We start from the raw sequence: 18,475 nt of genomic DNA on the forward strand, positions 1-18,475 counted from the left end.
CCCGCCTGCTGACCCCGGAAGTGCGGCCCAGCCCGGAAGGGGGCGCGGGGAAGCACATCCGGGCGGCGGCACCGGCACCGGCAGCGGCAGCGGCAGCGGCGGAGGTGCGCGGCGGGACGGGACGGGACGGGACGGGACGGGACGGGACGGGGCGGGACGGGGCGGGGCGCGGGGGCGGGGGCCGGCGCCGGCGCCGGCGCCGGCCACCCTCCCGCCGGTGAGGGCAGCGTGCCGCCACCTCACTGCCTTACGGTGACGCTAGGTTTTACCTGGCGACGTCGGCGTTGGGGGAGACGGCGCAGCGGCGCCCAGGCCCTCCGCGCCCCGCCCGCCGCTGCGGGAGAAGTCTGGGGCCCGTGTCTTGCCTCGCTGTTTTGGCATAGCAGTGCTGTCGGCGGGGGGGGGGGGGGGGGGGGGGCGGTCTTCTGGCGTGACGTCAGGCCCCTGTGACGTCAGGCCGCGTGACGTCAGGCCGGCGTGGCCTGGGTTCCCTCGGCTGCAGTGTGGGGAGTGTGGATGTAGGTCGCGTTTCCCGCTGCCTCGAGCAGCCCAGCTGGAGCGGGGTTTTTTCACGAGTGAACGCGGGCGCGTCCGGGGCCGGGGCTGCTGGGGACAGGGCTTCTGTTTTGTGGAGTTTTGTGCCTGATCGTTTTTAGCTGACAGAGAAAAAAAAACCCTGGTTGTGTGCAGCCGATCCCGTGTCCTTCGCGAGTTACCCCGTGACACGCGTCAGGCAGCCGAGGCACCGCGTACGCGGCAGAACCCCGCGTCCCGTAAGGCAGCCGCACCTGAGTGGGATCTGCTCTGATCCCCCGCAGATTTGCTCCTTACGTTGGTTTTTGAGCTGTGGGTGCGGTTGCTCCCCTGCAGAGCCTTCGCTGGTGCCAGCAGAGTGTGAACCGTCCCTGCGGCCCCTCCCGTGCTGGGAACACCGGTGATGTCTCTCATCCAGACCCCCTGTCTATTTTCACAAACTTCCCAGCAGTTAATGTCTTCAGGGCTCTGTCAAATGCGGCTCCCAGATTTGAAAGAGGGTCACAGGGGCCTCGCGGGATGGTGACAGCAGCCTTATTTTTCTGCAAGACATCGCACTGCGAGTGGGAGGGCGTGCTCTGTGCGAAAGCGATCTATTTAGTACGCCTTATTACCAATTACCTTGTTGTAAATGCCAAAACATGTTTCCACATTGCATGCCAGAAGTGGCAGTCAGTTAGAGCAGTCTGTGGTCTGTCAGGTGTGTCTCAGTTTATTGCTTCACTTTCCTCCAGGTGTGAAATGATGTTATGAGCAGTGAATGTGAAGCCATATAACTTGCAACCTCTTGGGCCCCAATTTTGCAGCGCCTTATAAATGTGTGTAATTTTAAGTACTATCAGTACTTCCATTGACCTCAGTGTGACTACTTATAGTGCTCTAAGTTAAACACGCGTACATTTTTTCAGGATAAGAGCCAAAGATGACTCATACGAGCATATGCATCGTGGATTTTTATCTTTCCACCACTATTTGTTGTTACAACTTACGGTTTAACAAAGGTTAAATATGTTGAGCTCAACTTCAGGTTCATCTGTAAAATAGCCAGTTTCTATTCAGCACATTTCAGCTTCCTTGAGCTTAATGCTTTCTTGAAGAATTGTGGTGTTGGCACTGTTCACGCTTTATCCTTTTTGGATCCTTTATCAGCTCCAGCAGCTGTTTTGCATAAGTGTGACGGTTGAAGAATATGGATTTCACAAATCATTTTATTTTTCCCAGAATTCAGCAGTGGGAGATCATTGTCTGCTTAGCAATAATGGCTTTTCCAAAAGTGAAATGTGACAAACAATTTCTAATAAATCAGACCTCGAAGAATTTAATAGTAAAATTCAATGACCCATCACCAATGTTTTATACATTATGCAAGCTCAGTGCAAATGCAGCAGAGAGCATATGCAATTACTGAAGATAATTATCTTATTCTTATCAGGGAAAATGTTGCCGAGTATTTCTTGTGTTAAATAATTGACTGAGGTTCCTAACGTCATTTCAGGAGGACTATCACAGGCACTTGGAATTCTAACTATTTAAATTTAATAATTTAAAATTACAATAACACAAGCAAAGTACAGGAGGTACTAGAATTATTCTCTGATAAATCTAAAACATTATTAGTTGGGAGGTTATTGTTTTGGAAGACTGGAAGTTATTCTGTGCCTTTGATCCAATAATGAAGAGGAGGGTTTGTCTTCACTGCACAACTATCCTCAGTTGTAACCACATCAAATGCTGAGAAGTCAAGTCCCAGTGCATGCAAAAGCCATTAAGTGCAGTGGCATTTTTAACTGAAGGCACCTGGGTCGTGGAGTGATATATGTTGAAGATCTGTGACCGCAGCACCTCACTTGCTAGCACAAGCTGTGACAGGCTCTCAAATGGCAGCTCCAGCAATCCAAATGTCAGCAGCCCGCAAACTACTAAGAGTCCACAGCTTGACTTTAAGAAATCTGCACAAGGTTACCAAAATAAGCAGGTCAGTTGTCAGCAGCCTTCTGAAGGCTCTGAAACACTCTGAAAATAGTAGGGGTCTAAAAAAGGAAGGTTAAATCCACCCCTTCAAACAGAAGAATAGTTGTTGATCAGCAACAACCTTAGTATTGGGTTTTTTTCAGACCTGTGCAGTTGAAGAGGCTGGGATGCTCTGCTCCAGAGGCAGCAGGACTCAGTAGCAGTTCCCCTAAAGTGTAACTGGTGGAAAACAGGAACGAAAGATGCCTTGGTACTGTTTTTAATCATTTAGCCGTGGGAAAGTAACTTCTTCAGCGCAGTGGTATAATTGAGTTCTCAGCACTGGTCTCATCTTAAATGAATGGACAAGAGGCATGGTAGAAAACAGTGGGGCCAGTAAAAAAAGAAAAGAGGGCAGATGAAGGGATTTCTGTTTACAGAGAAACAAGTGGAGGGCCTGTTTTCCAGTTTCTCTTGCAGGATTCAGTGGGTGAGTTGGTTAGTCGAGCTTGAAGGAGAGTTGGGCACAGCTGTCGTCTTTGCCTTCTTTGTTAAACTGGTTTTGGCAATAGCCGCAACAGAAATGGGTCAGATAACACATTTCTCAGCAGATGTCAGGTCTGGAATCTGGTTTGACCTTAGACAAATTAACTTTAACTGAAAAAAATTCCTTGCCTGGGTAGTGCGTTACCAGCAAATTTTCCCATTCTTCAATAAGCTTAATTTTTTCCTGCTGAAAAGACAATTAGTACAAATCACTTTTATTTATTTACATTACATTATTTTTCATAAGTGATAGGATTTCTGTCTGCTTTAGGCAGTGTTAACTAGTGATTCTGGAAGGATGAGAAGTGTCTGCATTATTTATTAAGAAAATTTATTCCTTTGTATTGCGATACTTATAAAATTCAACTCTACTAGCATTTGTTACTGGTAGAAGAAAAGGTGATAAATTTGGAGTCACACAGTCAGTGGGATGAAGTGAGATATTCTTTAAGATAACATTTTGCCTTGTGGCTTCTGTACTTTGTAAATTGTTTTTTAGGGCTCTGGAGCAGTCTAGATGGAATCATAAATTCAGGGAATGTGTATTTCTTTAGAAATTTTCTTGAATCAGGCTTCCAGGAAAATTGATTACAGATTTTCTCTTATCAGTGTCATCTTATTTTGTTACAAGTGGGTTTTATTCTGGCTTTTAAAAAAGGAAAATCCTTGTGTGCAAAGAACATAAAATTAAAGGCTGTATCTTAATGTCTTAAAATATCTTCTGTGCACATTAATTTGAAGAGTGTGAATTCTGTCTCTAGACAAAATAATTTTTCAAATTGCTGTGAAATATGGGGCAACATTTGGGTAGAGAAGATGATAAACAAGATATGACCACTGAGATATAGCAGTGTAAAGTAGAAGACTTTCAGCAGGAGTTTATTGTAAAACAAACAAGAAAAAAAGAGGCAGAGTTAGAAAATGCAGCAGCAGCAGCAGCAAGAGAGATTGCAAAAAGGGAAGTATGTTTAGACATCAGTGTCCTGATGTTCAGAAAGGGACTTCCTCTCTGTGGCTGTAGAAAACTGCTAAGAGAATTTTCCCAACGCAAGAAACTATAAGCATGTTTTGTAGTGTTTAGACATCTAACAACAATTGTGCCTCTAAAATCAAGTAAGTAGATGTATAAATGCTAAAAATCGGATGTATGTGTGCTTTGGTTTTTCTCTAGATGCTAAACGAAAGACTGGCTTTAGAAAACCAGGGCTTAAAAGCATTTTGATTTGGTGGGGAGGGGGGCAGAAATTACATCGTCTTTCTTGCTTTTCTTCCTCTATTAAAGCGCTTTCTCTCGGTTAACAAATGCAGGATCCACTTTCTGACCCTAAAGATAGTTATGCATTTCGAGTAGTCTGAACAATTTGTTCTTTTTTTAAAACCTTTTTACCCGTAATGATTATTGTTCCTGAGATTATTTATGTGGATGGGAAGATGAACATCTAAAGGACTGAAGGTTGTGCTAATGCCTTCTTACCCTCGTTTCATTACTGTATTCTGAGCAAAGCTCTGATTTGGAACCTCTCAGCTGACAGTTTATATTACTCTAATCGAAATCTGTTTACTGGAAATGAAATTTGAATATGCCGTAAGCTTGCTATCATTAATAAGCTTAATTCTTTTCTTTTTTTTTTTTTTCAGTTGGATTTGCAGTTTCCATTTCTAATATTGATGGTCTTGAAAGTGCATTTGGATCCAAGACGTTTTCTATCACTGAACAAATCAAGAGCCTCCTCTCCTATCTCAGAGCAATACAGACAGCTTAATATCATATGACCTCATTTCTCCAAATTAAATGAAAAAAGAATTTTCTCTAGCTTTCCATGAAGCTCAGCTATTGCCTGTTAATTTTGACTATTAGTGCTGATCTTTCAATTGGATTTACACTGAAAAATGTAGCTTTTAACAGGACAGTTGCTTTTGGGTCTTTCAATACATCACTTCATACAGTGTCTCAAGCTTTAGTAAGTTCTCCAGCACACCATGATATCATAGCCAAAGAGGGGACCAGTATTTTAATTGAATGTAAACTGAACGTCAGCCAGTATGAATATATTCTTTGGTATAACTCCAGAGGACACCTGCTTGAACAGAAAGATGAAGGTGAGCTTTCCTGCTGGTTTCTATCCTTCAGTATTCCCCTTTTATACAGTATCTGAAAACCTCTGGGACTTTATTATCATTTTCTGTTCCTATCCTCCTGTTTTTATAGTTGGGAGATACAGAGAGAGCAAGGCAAAGCCCTTTGCCCTCTGGCATGTGAATTATACCTGAGGTCCCCATCCAGCTATGGTGCCCCACAGAATCGTTTTGTTCAAGAGGCACTGCAGTATTGAATACAGAAGAAAGTAATCTGCGTCCTACCAGATCCTAAGTGATGTTTTTATTTATTATTGCTCTGGTTTGGATTATATTTTTCCAAACACATGAATTAAACACAGTTCTCCACAACTTGTGACCTTTTCCAGCTGGCAATCAGTGCTTTAATTTTTTACAGGATTTTTTAAAGCATGGGGTAACTTACTGCATTTATTTTCTGGTTTATGTGGCAGAGAGACCATGGAAACTAATGCAATTTGTAATGGCCAATGATGAAATACATGCTATTTAACCCTTTTGTACAGAGGGAGAATATATTTTCCTAGCCATTGGCTCTTATAGTTCTTATAGTTCTCTTATAGTCCCTGTAGTTTTTAATTTTCAAAAAATAATGTCTTTTAGAGATGCATGTGGTTTTCTCTACTCTATTAGTATTAATGAAGGTCATCGAGCTAATTGATAGGATCTTCTCAGAGGCCATCTTTCTGCCTTAAGTATTCAGTAACCTCTTTGTAGTCAGAATGCCATCTGGATATTAGTTCAAAGTAGAGTAATTAGAAGAATGAGTTATGAAAACAGTTTTTGCCCTAAGTTATAAACGCATAGGAAATACTGTATAAAGCTAGCTTTTTTTATTGATTTCTTTTTACATGGGTTTTGTGTGCCAGCACTGCATGCTCAGCAGAAAACGGTCTCAAGAAAATCCTGTGTTCTTTTGCCAGCGGAGCCATTTATAGACTCTAATGTTTTTCATGGGTCACTTGACTTTTGAATCCGAACATATGGAAAATTAGACTTTATAGAGGACAGTCTTTCAACATAGTGGTACACAGTGGGTGAGAAGCACTGGTTAAGAATTAGGTTCCTTGTCAGAAAGAGTCCAAAGCACACAAGAAACTGCGGATGAGAGAAACCAGTAGAACCAGCGTAGCAAGTGCACAAAATAATTTACCATTAAGCAGTAAGATTGGTACCTGGTTTATGGCTTTCTGTATCAGAAGCATGGAAAGGAAATTTCCATCCTTGGTGTGCTATTTGTATTATTATGCTAGAAATGGACTGCTTGCTTCCAAGCTCTGTCTCCTCTTGATGGAGCAAACAGCGTATGTCTAGTTTACCAAGTGATTTTCGTTTCATTCACTCAGTTTGGTTTTTTTTTTTTTCAATCTCCAGGTGGACGGTGGAGGATTGCTGATAATTCCCTTAACATCACAAAGGTCAACTTTGCTGACCGGGGGCGATACACGTGTGCAGCTGTTAATCGTAATGACACCTTGTATTACACAGTCACCCTGAGGGTTACCTTCACCTCAGGAGACATGAGTATCTACTACATGATTGTGTGCCTCGTTGCCTTTGCTATCACCCTCATTTTAAACATAACCCGTCTGTGCATGATGAGCAGTCACCTCCGCAAAACAGAGAAGGCTATCAATGAGTTCTTCAGGACGGAAGGGGCTGAGAAGCTTCAGAAGGCTTTTGAGATAGCCAAGCGTATCCCTATCATTACATCTGCCAAAACGCTAGAGTTGGCCAAAGTCACTCAGTTTAAGACCATGGAGTTTGCTCGGTACATTGAAGAGCTTGCCAGAAGCATTCCCCTTCCACCACTGATCCTTAACTGCAGGGCGTTCATGGAGGAGATCTTTGAGGCTGTGCGAGTTGACGATCCCGATGAAGTTGGTGAGGAGGAAAAACAGACCCAAGCCTGCGGTACCCAGGCTGCGATATACCCCATCAACCCAGAGATCAAGCGCAGCGATTCACCAGCCGGGGATTCAGACGACGGGTCCATGAATGAGCAAGGTCAAGAGATAGCCGTACAGGTGTCCATTCACCCGCAGTCAGAAGTGCAGAGCATTGACACTGTTTCTCATGACAGCTGCCAGTTCGCGCCTTCTGAGGAAGGCACCTGCTGATCGCAGTGATCCACTGTTGTGGAAGAAGCACAGGTGACCGTAGGATACTGCGAGAAAGGGGTCTGCAAACAAGCTGCCTCAGTCCCATATGCACAAGAGTTTTCCAAATCGCAAAGTGCCAGAACTGCTACTGAAATCTGTATTTTCCGTCAGTGTTGATCTAACGATTTCAAGTCTGTTAGAGAAGGTCATTTGGAATATTGTGCAGTGGCTTTTTCTTTTTAAAGCAAGCTTACTATACTTAAAATATTTACAAAACAGGAATTCTTTGTCCTTGGCTCCTCAGTAGCTTCTGATACTTCTGATCTGTATTAGAACTGGCCAAGCTGAGTAGCACAACTTGCAATAAGATCTTTTCCTTTGTGAACTCCTCCTTCTTTCACAAAGTGAGCTGGAATTCCTTTGAGTCAATGTTGTTGTCCTGCTGAATTGAGTTGTGTGCTCTTTTTGAATTGCCTCTTGGTGCGTGTAGCCCATCAGAACCACGGTGAGCTTGTACAAATCTGTTTTGTGTTGTGTGCTTCTGTGTTGCTATTAAAATGTACTGTACTTAGGAAAAGAATAGTACCAGGATCTGCTGCTGGATTACATGAATTGTAGTTTCAAAGCAGCTTAGAGAACAACCAGGGGGTCTCAGTTTTCCATGCTTCTGCAGAAAACTTGTGTGTACTCTAGTATGTGGAGAGCGAATTGTTGTTACACAGCTTGTCACTTAAACTTGGTGCTGATTGCCAAAGCGCCTTACCCTGGTTCTGTCTTACAGAGTGGAGCAGTAACCGCACTGCCAGCACTGTCTTTTGACTTTGCTGATTTCACTCACTAATCCAAAGTTTTATATTGTAGTTGACATTGTTGTGAGAAAAGAATGACAGTAATTGCGTTGTGGCATAATTTAAAAATGAATTTGTCTACAGATCAGGTAGGCTTAGGTGTCTCAGGCACTTCTTTCTGAACAACGTTACAATAAAGGAGGTGAAAAGTAGTGACACTTGCTTTGCTCTGGCTAGTACTTTCAGAAAGCAGTGGAAGAGAGAATGGTTAGCGGAGGGGCTGGCTGAGCTGTTTGCCAGCCACTGTTTACAGGAGCGGAGTACCTCACGGAACATGCCCTGTCTCATCTGCTGAAGAGGGGTGGCAGAAGGGAGAGGTGGAGGTGCTGACATACGTATACACGTAAGTACTTCACTGAGGATCTCCCGCATGCCTTCCTCAGCTGTAGAGATCCAGCCTCAAGGAATCAAGAGTGCAGACAAGAATATAGTTTCTTCTTTCACTCTTTGGTGCTGATTTTTTTTCTCGTTAACATTTGTAAGTTGTATCACTTAAATAGCATTTTATATCCTGTTGAGATTTAGTAGATGTAAGGCTTGTAAGCACTCCACAAATTAATTTCTTACAACTACTGGAAGCATATTGTCGTATAATTTTAACAGCTTGGCAACAGGAGCACCATTTAATTTCCCACAACTCTTTTTTTCTTTCCTTATTATTACGGAAATGTCAGTTGAACAAGTGATTCTGGACGGCTGCTCAGGATTCTTAAGAGGATTTGACATTACATTTACATGAGTAGAGATGGAAAACAAGCAGGCAGTGGTAGTAACAGGGTGGGGCCGTCTGTTGTAATGCATGCTTGTAAAAAAGGGTCTGAACAAATTATATTTATCATATCAGAGAGTGGGAAACTGAAGCATCTGTTACTATTTTAAACTGCCTTCTGGGGAAAGTTCTGCAGTCAGCCACCAGTAAACGCAGCCTAGTTGGCTTTGGCATGTCGGACAAGAGCCGTGTTTGTCAGGAAGGAAGAAAATTGCTAGCCTTGGTTATAGTAGTGTTCTCCCCAGCTTGATACCATTTCCAAGACTGTAGCAAACATTATCTGCTTCGGGGGAATAAAGCCTGCTGTAGACACTTAACAATAGCTACTGCCCTCAACAGTAACTTCTTTTTAGCTTCCATACTTTGATGGCACTTTATGTCCAGGTGAAAAGTTTGTATAGTTTGTGTAACCTGTCTGGTTTCTTTTCCGAGTGATCAGTGTTAAAAGATACTCTTGTGGATAAACACCTAGTTCTCTTAGAAGCCCTGCTAAGATGCTGCTGCCTTCGCTTCTGTACTACAACGAGCTCTGCAGGTTTGTTGCCCATGCATGAGTGGAGATTTGGGGGTTTGCACCATTTTGGATGTCCTAGTTGAAAGAAGAGAAGGCCACAGGAGAGGATGATCTGTTTTAATCTCCTTTGTGCCACAGGCCATCAAGATTGTACCCGCACCTGCCTTTTTTCCCCCGTAAAGAGCTCTCCTTGCTTCTGTGAAACTGTTGCATTGTATGCAGCAGTAGCATCTTGGACATTTTGCCCCAAACTACATACACAATGTAGAGATGCAGCTACAAAATCAAAGCTCCATTTAATTGCTTCCTAAGAAGCAGTTATGCAATCGTGATTGACAGATGTGTCATCAGAAGTGGCAGCTTACAGGCAGCAGAATGACACTAGAGGTGTGTCGGATGGGTGCCAGGAGAGCAGTTTCTAGATTAATTCAATCTGTTCTTTGATTTTTATACCTTATTTACATAGCTCCAAGTTCTTACTAAGCACAGTTACTTGGTGTCTTCGTGTGTCCTGTTGCTGGTGGAAAGAATGATCGTGCATAAAAGTCCTCACAAATGCAGTTGCAGTGTCAATTGCTGGATAGTAAAGGTAAGAGTTTTGCTGAATTATTACAGTATTTTGTTCACTAAATTAATTTCTGTAAGGATTTCAGTAAATCAGGAGTACTTATTAAACGTAGGAACTGATCCTACTCCCACTGAATTCAATTAGAGCAGGTTTGAAGCTCTAGTGTATTTTACAAATGATATTACGGGATTTTTTTATGCATCTGAAAGCAAGGGTGATGATGTTATCCTGTCAATGTAATTTCCAGAGAATGAAACCTGACACTGATTTCCAAACAACTTGTGAACTATTCTTGTTATCCTGAGTAGATGTGTGCGCTTAAATTTGTTTGATGCGTCTAATTGAACATTAACATTGAAAGATGATGTAAACATCAGCGTTTCTTAACTTTTTGTAGGACAAGGAGAGTCTACAGTGGTTTCCTTGCTTTAAACTAAATTCTTTGACAATCACAAGGGTATTTTTCTCTTCTTTGTGACTTATTTTTATTGTAAATAATGCTAAATCTACTTATTATCCAAGAGTACCTAAAACTAACTTTGTAGTTGTTATTTGTATTACCTGGATTGTAATGTAACTGTTTAATGTAACCACATAGGATTTCCTACTTTCATAAAATGAATTGATAGATTTGCAAAATAAATTAAAAACAAAAGCCTCGTTTTGTTAAGAGTTTTCTTTTTTATCAGTAAGGGGTGACGAGTAGCTGTCTATCCAAGGTTAAATAGGAGCTGTATTCAGCTAAGCAGAATGTTGTTAGCCAGCCTGACAAAGGTTGCTGGGATATTCAGTCATCTGATAGACTGTTCCTGCTATGACATCTTTGGGTCCGTCATTTGTTTATGTCTCAAAGACCCCAGCAACATCTGTAATAATTGTTACCAGCTGCATAAGCAAATGGTTCCAGACTTGAAATGGTTTCAAGAAGGCCCATGCGTTCTCCTTGATTTCACTTTTGCAAGGGCGATTGTGAAGTGCAGTGACCTTCAGCCACAAACCTGTTTTTTCTGTTCTTACCTTTTTCACAAGATTTTACTCTTCTATACTGTAATCACGTCTTTCTTTTTAATCCTCTTCAAACCCCAGTATATTTGGACACAACTTATTTCCTAAAAGGCAACACAGCAAAAATGTGGAGTATCTAAAGCCTTCCAGTGACTGAGTCTGTGTTGCTGAGTTGCTGAGATGGCATAAAGAAATTTCCACTCCTGCGCCAGGGGAAGGATATGGGCTGCTCTCACTGCATCCCTAGAGCTGGAGGAGATGTAGGCCTGACTTAACTCTTGCCCTTTTCTAGCCAGCAGTTTATTAAATTACGTGGGGAAGAAATAACATCCCCTGGAGTGCTGTGCTAAGCATACTGAGAGTGGGAAGGAGGGAGCCATCACACCTCGTTTTGGTGACCAGGCTTGGGTTCCTGATCCCTTCGCAATCAATTCAGAGCATTAAACTCTGCCAGGGGATGATCCCAAGCCCCTAAGCGAGGCACTTGCCTATCGCCACTGGTTACACCGGGAGCCGTGTGTCCCATGCGAGTGCCTGATTCTGCATGGTAATGGATGTATTCTGTATGGGCATGTCATGCAGCTCTGGGTGCCAGCCTGGGGCACAGAGTAAAAGAGCCCCTAGTTAAGTTTAAACTGCAGTCCTCCCCACCCCAAACACCAAAAATCCAGCTAGCTGAGAAGCCCTCTATAATATAGTCAGTGGGGCTGTGCAGGTGTGAATGAGAGCAGACTTCACCCATATTGTTTTTAAAGAATAGTCTCTGGTTGCTGGTCTCTGCCCAAGGCAGATAATCGAATTAAAGCTGAATCTTGGGGGTTTTCCCATGAGAATCAGCTCCTTAAAGGAGGAATTACTGGACCCATGCTCCTCAGGCTAGGTCAATGTTCAGTCAGCATCTGCTTTCTATCTCCATGTTACAAGATATGCATGAACGATAATGGTTCTGTTTTTTAAAGCTCCTGTAACCTGACTCTTCATGATCCTATCCACAGTGAACAAATTCATCTGCATGAATTTAAAGCACTTTTCCATTTGGATAACAACAGATCATTGAAAAGGGAGCTGCACTAAGCATGACTGTACTTTATTTTTAGGTGTGCTCCTTAAAAAATACAATTCTTCTTAATGTTGCAGCACTCTGGTCTTGTGAGTCAAGTCTCCTGCCAGAGGCACGCAGTGGAGATACCACTATGTCATTCAACTCAGGCAAGTTACAGCTTTATCGACTTCCGTTCAAACAGGTCATTTCACACCAGCTGGGTCTCTCTCCTCTTCATTTTTTTAATTGTATAGCAGTTCATTCAGCTGTCTCCAAATACTGCCAGCTTTTTTGCATGTGGAAGGGAGAATTACACCATCACTCCAAAAACAAAAGAAAAAAAAATTGTTTTGCTAGATGTTCAAATATCAAAAAAGTCCAAAAAGCTGGAAAGTTGCACTTTATCCCTGGTAAGACAGTGCCTATTCTTTGGTCACGCCTGGCTGCCAATGATCGTAATAATGCTGAGCAATTAGGCCTTTCATTTTCATTAGGCTAATTAATTGTTTGCACAGTGCCCTGAATATGGAATCATTTTCCTTTGGAAAGAATAAAAGGATTAGAATGGCTTCATCCCAAGATGCTCAGAACGTATTTTATTTATTTTATGGGAGAAAAATTCTCTCACGCCCCAAATGCAAACCATATACTTGAGTGTTAATGCCTGCGCTGGGACGTTTACATCAGCAGAGAGGCACACAGATTATACATATGTCCATCCATCTGCCTCCACGCTCCATATGGTACCTGGGTTTTCTGCTGCATGTCAATGAGCCTGCAAAGAGGCTGGAGTCGCCGTCGCGTGTGTGCCGCCGGGTTTGTATGTCAGCCGTTGTCAGAGGCTGGAAGAGCGATGAACGCGTCCCCTCGGAGATCAGCTGTCCGCAGCGCAGACGTGTGCCGAAGGCAGCGCCGCTATAGTTATGAGCGCTGTATTGCGATAGCACTCAGAGGGCAGAGCACTGGGGTGGATAAATGTACTGAAGACTGTCTCAAGAGGTTTGTACTTTAAGTAAATCAAAGGCAAATGAAACCCCGGCTAGGATTTCATGAAGAAGGGTACCCCGTGGATACAATATTGCAGGGGCTATTGCTAGCTCTGGTGGTTTTTTATGTTTGTCCTATTCAGTGCCTCTTGGTGCTACCGTATTATTAAATATATATTTCATATTAAATCATTCCAAGTGTAATACGAGCTTGCAGAAAGCCATTTCATCACCCATCTTGTCCTATCCGTGCCTACTGCTGCTACGTCTGCAGCCCAAATCAGGGCCACCCCAAACACACAGGAAAGGAATCAGGTGGTGACATGGAGCGGGACCGTACTTGGCTTTATGTGCCTGCTGGGTCTGATGAGCTCATTCTGTGTTCAGGCTAAGCCTGCAGAATTTAATTGAAAGTCAAACTCCTTTTGTTTATTTAATGCCTGGTTGTCTGAGTGTTGCTTCTTGGGCTTTGGACCTTCCGGCTGCCTAACTGTGCTGGGTCGTGCAGGTGTCCCTGACATTAGTGCTGGCAGCCAACAGTCCCTGCCCCTTATCATGTCAAATGAGTAAATCCAGTACTTTGGGCACAGCGTTCTTGTGATAGTTTTGTATGCATATGTGGTAGGGGATGGAAAGCAGCCACTGCAAAGAACACGAGAATGTCCCACCATTATCTTGAGAGCTTTTCAGCATTTCACTTACTTCCCCACTTCGGTGCCTTCTCTTCACTTTCCTTCATGGTAAATATTCTGAGTATCTTGCCTGGTCAATCCCAAGTTTTCTTTTTTCTTTATTTTTTTTTTCTTTTGCGAGTTTTTCTCAAGCATAACTCTCCTAAATAATGACTAGGGAGGAAGAAAATGGACCAGAAGAGACATGAGGGAGTTTGGACAACTGTCCTAAATTAGAGGATGGGTTTGCTTTGGAAATCCTATATGCATCACACTCTGTTACAGAGCGTTGGCTTTAACAGCAAATCTCTTGCAGCAGGGTGTCACTTCACTTCCATACATTACTTGAAATGCTTTATTAATTTGATGACCTCGTGGGCTCTCAGAAAAAGCCATTTATCAGTGTTTTGAGGAAAGAGAACTCCTCTGAGCTAAAGGGACTGTTTTGTTGCTCAGATTTATTGCCTGGCTGACTTAATTCACCATTCAAACATGATGATTTTTAGCTGCTGGGCAGTGGCCCTTTCAATGTTGGAACTAATTAACTGCTAGAACTCGTCTTAGTAAGGCTGTTTTCTTACTTTATTTTTTTTTTAATCCACAGAAATAAGCAAACACAATCCTTGAAACAGGTTGCATGGATACGGTATCAGTGCAGACACAGCACCGTGTGGAATGACTTTGCGTTACAAAGAAAGTAAGGCTGCCGGTTGTCCCTGCTGTCGACATGACACTAAACAAAGGTAAGATGAGAAAAGAGACAACATCTGAAGACAGAAGAAAGGAGGGACGCCAGAATCATGCCAAAGCAAGAGCTCGGAGAATAGCAAGAGAGGTCTCCAATACACAGCAAGGGATCCACAGCCATCGGAGATCTGAGCTATGGACCTTGCTGGCAGGTCAAGGTCAATGGCTATGCAGCTGCGGAGTCCTTGCACCTCTCCCTTCATCCCCGCCGCTGCTGTTGCAGCCTGTACTTCTGAAGGAACCATATACTTCATAGCTCGGATAGATCATAAGGACTGCAGTGCCGGCTGTCAGGACCTTGTCACAACCTTGTGTGGGAGGAGAAGGAAGGGAAACGGGGGGTCGCTGGTTGTCAGGATGCATCCGACTGCGGGAAGTTGAGCTACTGGTTGTTACCTCATCAGGGAATTCTGCTCATCAAAATATTTTCTGTGAAAAGTTTATAACTGCAACACTATTTCATAGTAATGTCTAAAGAAGGCATAAACAGGTCTAGAAGCTCAAGCGCAGATAAATTCAGTGTCTGTTGTACCCCTCCCTACAGTGTTTCTGTAAAGCGCTGCTGCCCTGCTCCTTGCTCCGAGTCGGTAGGTGCGAATGAAATATAAATCACGGCTGCTAACTGAAAGCAGGGAATCCCTCGCTGACTCGAGCGAGCTCCCCATCTGTCTTTGTTCCTGACAGTTTGATTACCTTTATCATCATCTTTAAATGCAGAGCTGCAAATACCATTAGTGGTCATAAAGAATGGCAATTCTTCCTGACACGCCTCAACCACAGTGTCCTCCTCAACTGGCAGCAGGGAGCACAGGCCAGCCGTCTTTCCCTTGAGAGTTTGGGCTGGGAGTCTCAGCCCCGGCTATCAGTTCACCTCCAACTGATTGTCTTCTTCCCTGCATTTAATTTCAGATGTCTCCAGGATTTCCAGCCGCCTTCTGAAGCTTCACAATCTAGTTGCTCATCCCTGGAGCACAGGAGTATAGAGGAGCATCCCTGGGTGCGTGATCAAGGAAATCTTATGTCACTCGACTTGCTCTGAACAAGGGGGAAGTGCAGACAACCAGCTGCATCCAGGAGAGGAGAGACCTCTGCTTCCCATGGTTGCCAGTGGAGCTCACCTGTCTTTGGCCAACTAGGGGGAAGCTGCAAAAGGATTTCTGTCTGCTAGTTCTCTAGGAGAAGTAAGAGGACAATTGGTGAAGGTTTGTCATGGAGGGGAGTTGAATAAAAGAAAACAGAATTTGGTGGTCGGGAGAGTCCAAAATAGCATCTTGGGCTATGTTGTACCCAACAGCTGCCCCATCTCCCAGCTCTCAGCCAGAGCATGTTCCAGCATCCCCTAGCCTGGAAAGGTGACATCAGAGGCAGGACAGGACTAGGTCAGGGTGTGAGGGGGACAGTGCTGAGGGCTGAGCATGACCCCCAAGGATGTGCCATGCATGGGGCCAATGGGACAGACCTCTTCAGTCCCTGACATTTCTCTGTGCACCACTTAAGCCACCCCTGGACAGAAGCACACATCTGATCCACGTGTCTTATCATTTGCCAGCCATCCCTGATGATCTCTCCTTGCCTGTGAGCACCCGCGCTTTGCTTCCCATCAAACTGTCCTTGGAGGGACGCAGCAAAGTGCAGGGTGCGTCTTTGCTGCCGCTCTCGTCTCGGCAGCCCAAGGCTTTCGGCTTGTTTAGCTGAAAGGGACCCTGGGTCAAGGTTTTTATGAGCCAGGCTGAATCCAAACAGCAAGAACACGCAGGTGAGCTCAGAGCCAGGATTTGGACTGACAGCGGCACTGGCAGGAGCGGCAGCACCACGCTGGGGACCAGAGCAACGTGGCAGAGAGAGGGGGATGCTGGTGGTGGATGGGATGGGAAGCCGTGGGGTCCCGCTTGTGCAGCCCCAGCCGGTTGTTGGGTGGCGGGGGCACATCACAGCCAGCCAGCAGACCCCAAGGCAGGGCGGGGAAGGAGCTCCTTGCCTGGAGCCCCACGCAAGCCCCGAGGCGGCTCCGGTACCGCTAGAGGCAGCTCTTGTTTTGAGCATGGAGAAAGCAGCCGGGCGCTCGCAGGCACCGAGCTGCAGCCCAGGGACTACGCTGCAGGCGGGAGGGATGGGGCTGCTCCTGCCTGCCCTGAGCAACAGCCCTTCCTCCACTGATGACCCGCAGCCCCTCGCCACAACCCACCCGGGGTCCCACAGCCCGTTCAGCAGTGGCTTTTCTCCATGGTGGCAAATACAGTGGGTTAAAGCCTGGGTGGGCAAGGGGAGCCCCAGCACAGTGCTGGCCAGCCCGAACCTAGGCAAGAAGGGGTTGTAGGGGGCATGGGAGGCTCAGGGGGCTGAAGCCGGCACCTGGGAGCAGTGATGTCCAAGGGAGGAGGCTGGAGTGAGAGCCGTGTTTCCCCCCTGTCCTCCCCGCATCCGGGCCACTGCCCGGCAAAGAGTGATTCCCTGCCACTGGCATCCTGCAGCAGGAGGGCAGGAGATAAAAGCCAACCAGGAAAGGATTTGGTTTGTCCTTCTTTCTTTGTAGATTAACAGATCCAGCTCTGACTGAGGGATTTAGTGATTACAGCGACTTAATTGCACGGGGGAAACATTTCCTAGCAATTACCTATGTGTCCAGCTTGGCTCGCTGGGTGTTTCCCATCGCATGGTGAACAGTGGGGACAGCCCTCCTGTGGCACGCTGCCCCAGCGCTGGGGGACACAGCCGGCCCCAGGGAAGGGCAGTCGCAGCCTGGGTGGCACACACGGCTGCGCCCGTGCTCCGGCCAGGCCTTCAGGACAAGCCCTGCCAGATGGATGCTGCCTGCAGTTGTGTGCCTGCCTGCTGCGTGCCTTGGGGAGCCCTGGAGAGGCTGGATCCACTCGCCCACCCTCCACTTGGCGCAGGCAGCATAGGCAGCGCAGGCAGCCAGGCAAGTCCTTGGTGGCCGAGGAGGTCCTCAGCAGCCACCCACCCCTCTCTGTCACACTGGGGCTCAGCCTGGGTGATTTCCAGCATTGCTCTTTTCATTTCAGTGCAGCAGGAGAAGAGGCTTACAGTCGCCTTAAAGGAATAAACGGTGCATAAAAATATTTGATCAATTAAGCCGAACGATTTGGCAAGCGCAGGCTCCCGCTGTACCCATCCTCCTCACAATTGCCTCATTATCCAGCTCTAAATCAAGTTGTCACCACTTTTTTTGGCTTGGGGGGGAGAGGGAGGGAGGGAAGGAGGGAGCTGCTTTCCAGCGTTCACCTCCAAAACAGAAAACCCTCTCCCCAAGCAAGGAGCGGGGCGGTGAGTCACAGAGAGCATCCCTCCCTCCCTCCCTCCCTCCCGCCTTCCCCCGCCGCCCCCTCGCCGCTCGCTCGAGATCTGCCTGCACTGCTGCTCCTCATTAATTTGATTGCAGAGCAGGGAGCAGAGACGTGATCGCAGCGGCTGGAGCAAGGGCTGCGTTAGCCGGCAAGGGCTGCGTTAGCTGGCATGGGCTGGTGCGGAGGCTGCTGGGGCTCCACGCCGGCCCTGCCTGGGACAGGAGGTGCCTTTTCAGTGCCGTCCCCCAAACCGCTGGCTCAGTTGCTCGCTGCTGTCCGGGAAGTATCCCAGCAAGGGGACACATGTCTTATCAATGGGGTGGGAAGGTCTGAGGGTGACCCAGGGAGCGGGTCTCAACTCTCCTCAGGTGCCAAAATGGAGATGGGTCAGATCCTGCTCGCTTCTGTCCATACCACATGTGACAAGTGTCTGGAGAGCCTCCTCTTGCCTTAGCTGGGACAAGGAGCCCCTGGAGCCCCATAGCATTGGACACACCTGCACTGTAGTATCAGATCAGCCTCTTTCCAGTAGGAAACCATGAGGGAATTGCACCAAGAGGCTCTTGATATGAGCAGGTCCCAGCAGGACTCTGTGTTTGTGCATGAGCCCCAGACACCAGACACGGAGTCTTCCAGTGTTCATTAGTCAAGAAAGAAGCAAAATCTGTCTCTCTGGGAGCCTTAGTGTTTCACAGGCGCTGGAGAAATTGCCTGAGGACCTGTTTCTTGCATCCTCAGGACAATGGAGCATCCCTCACCCTGCACGCAGGGAA

The 18,475-nt window shown here is 45.8% G+C and overlaps 1 protein-coding gene across 1 annotated transcript; it reads left to right on the forward strand.

The window, feature by feature from the left end:
* Window positions 1-1,331: 1,331 nt before the first annotated feature.
* MFAP3 (microfibril associated protein 3) lies at window positions 1,332-8,180 on the forward strand. The gene is made up of 3 exons (XM_009493212.2): window positions 1,332-1,352; window positions 4,669-5,130; window positions 6,520-8,180. Exons 2-3 carry the CDS (start codon window positions 4,851-4,853, stop codon window positions 7,263-7,265), a joined length of 1,026 nt encoding a protein of 341 aa, XP_009491487.1. The 5' UTR covers window positions 1,332-1,352; window positions 4,669-4,850; the 3' UTR covers window positions 7,266-8,180.
* Window positions 8,181-18,475: the final 10,295 nt, after the last annotated feature.

Source organism: Pelecanus crispus, chromosome 8 (genome assembly GCF_030463565.1).
Source record: "Pelecanus crispus isolate bPelCri1 chromosome 8, bPelCri1.pri, whole genome shotgun sequence".
Taxonomy (NCBI): domain Eukaryota; kingdom Metazoa; phylum Chordata; class Aves; order Pelecaniformes; family Pelecanidae; genus Pelecanus; species Pelecanus crispus.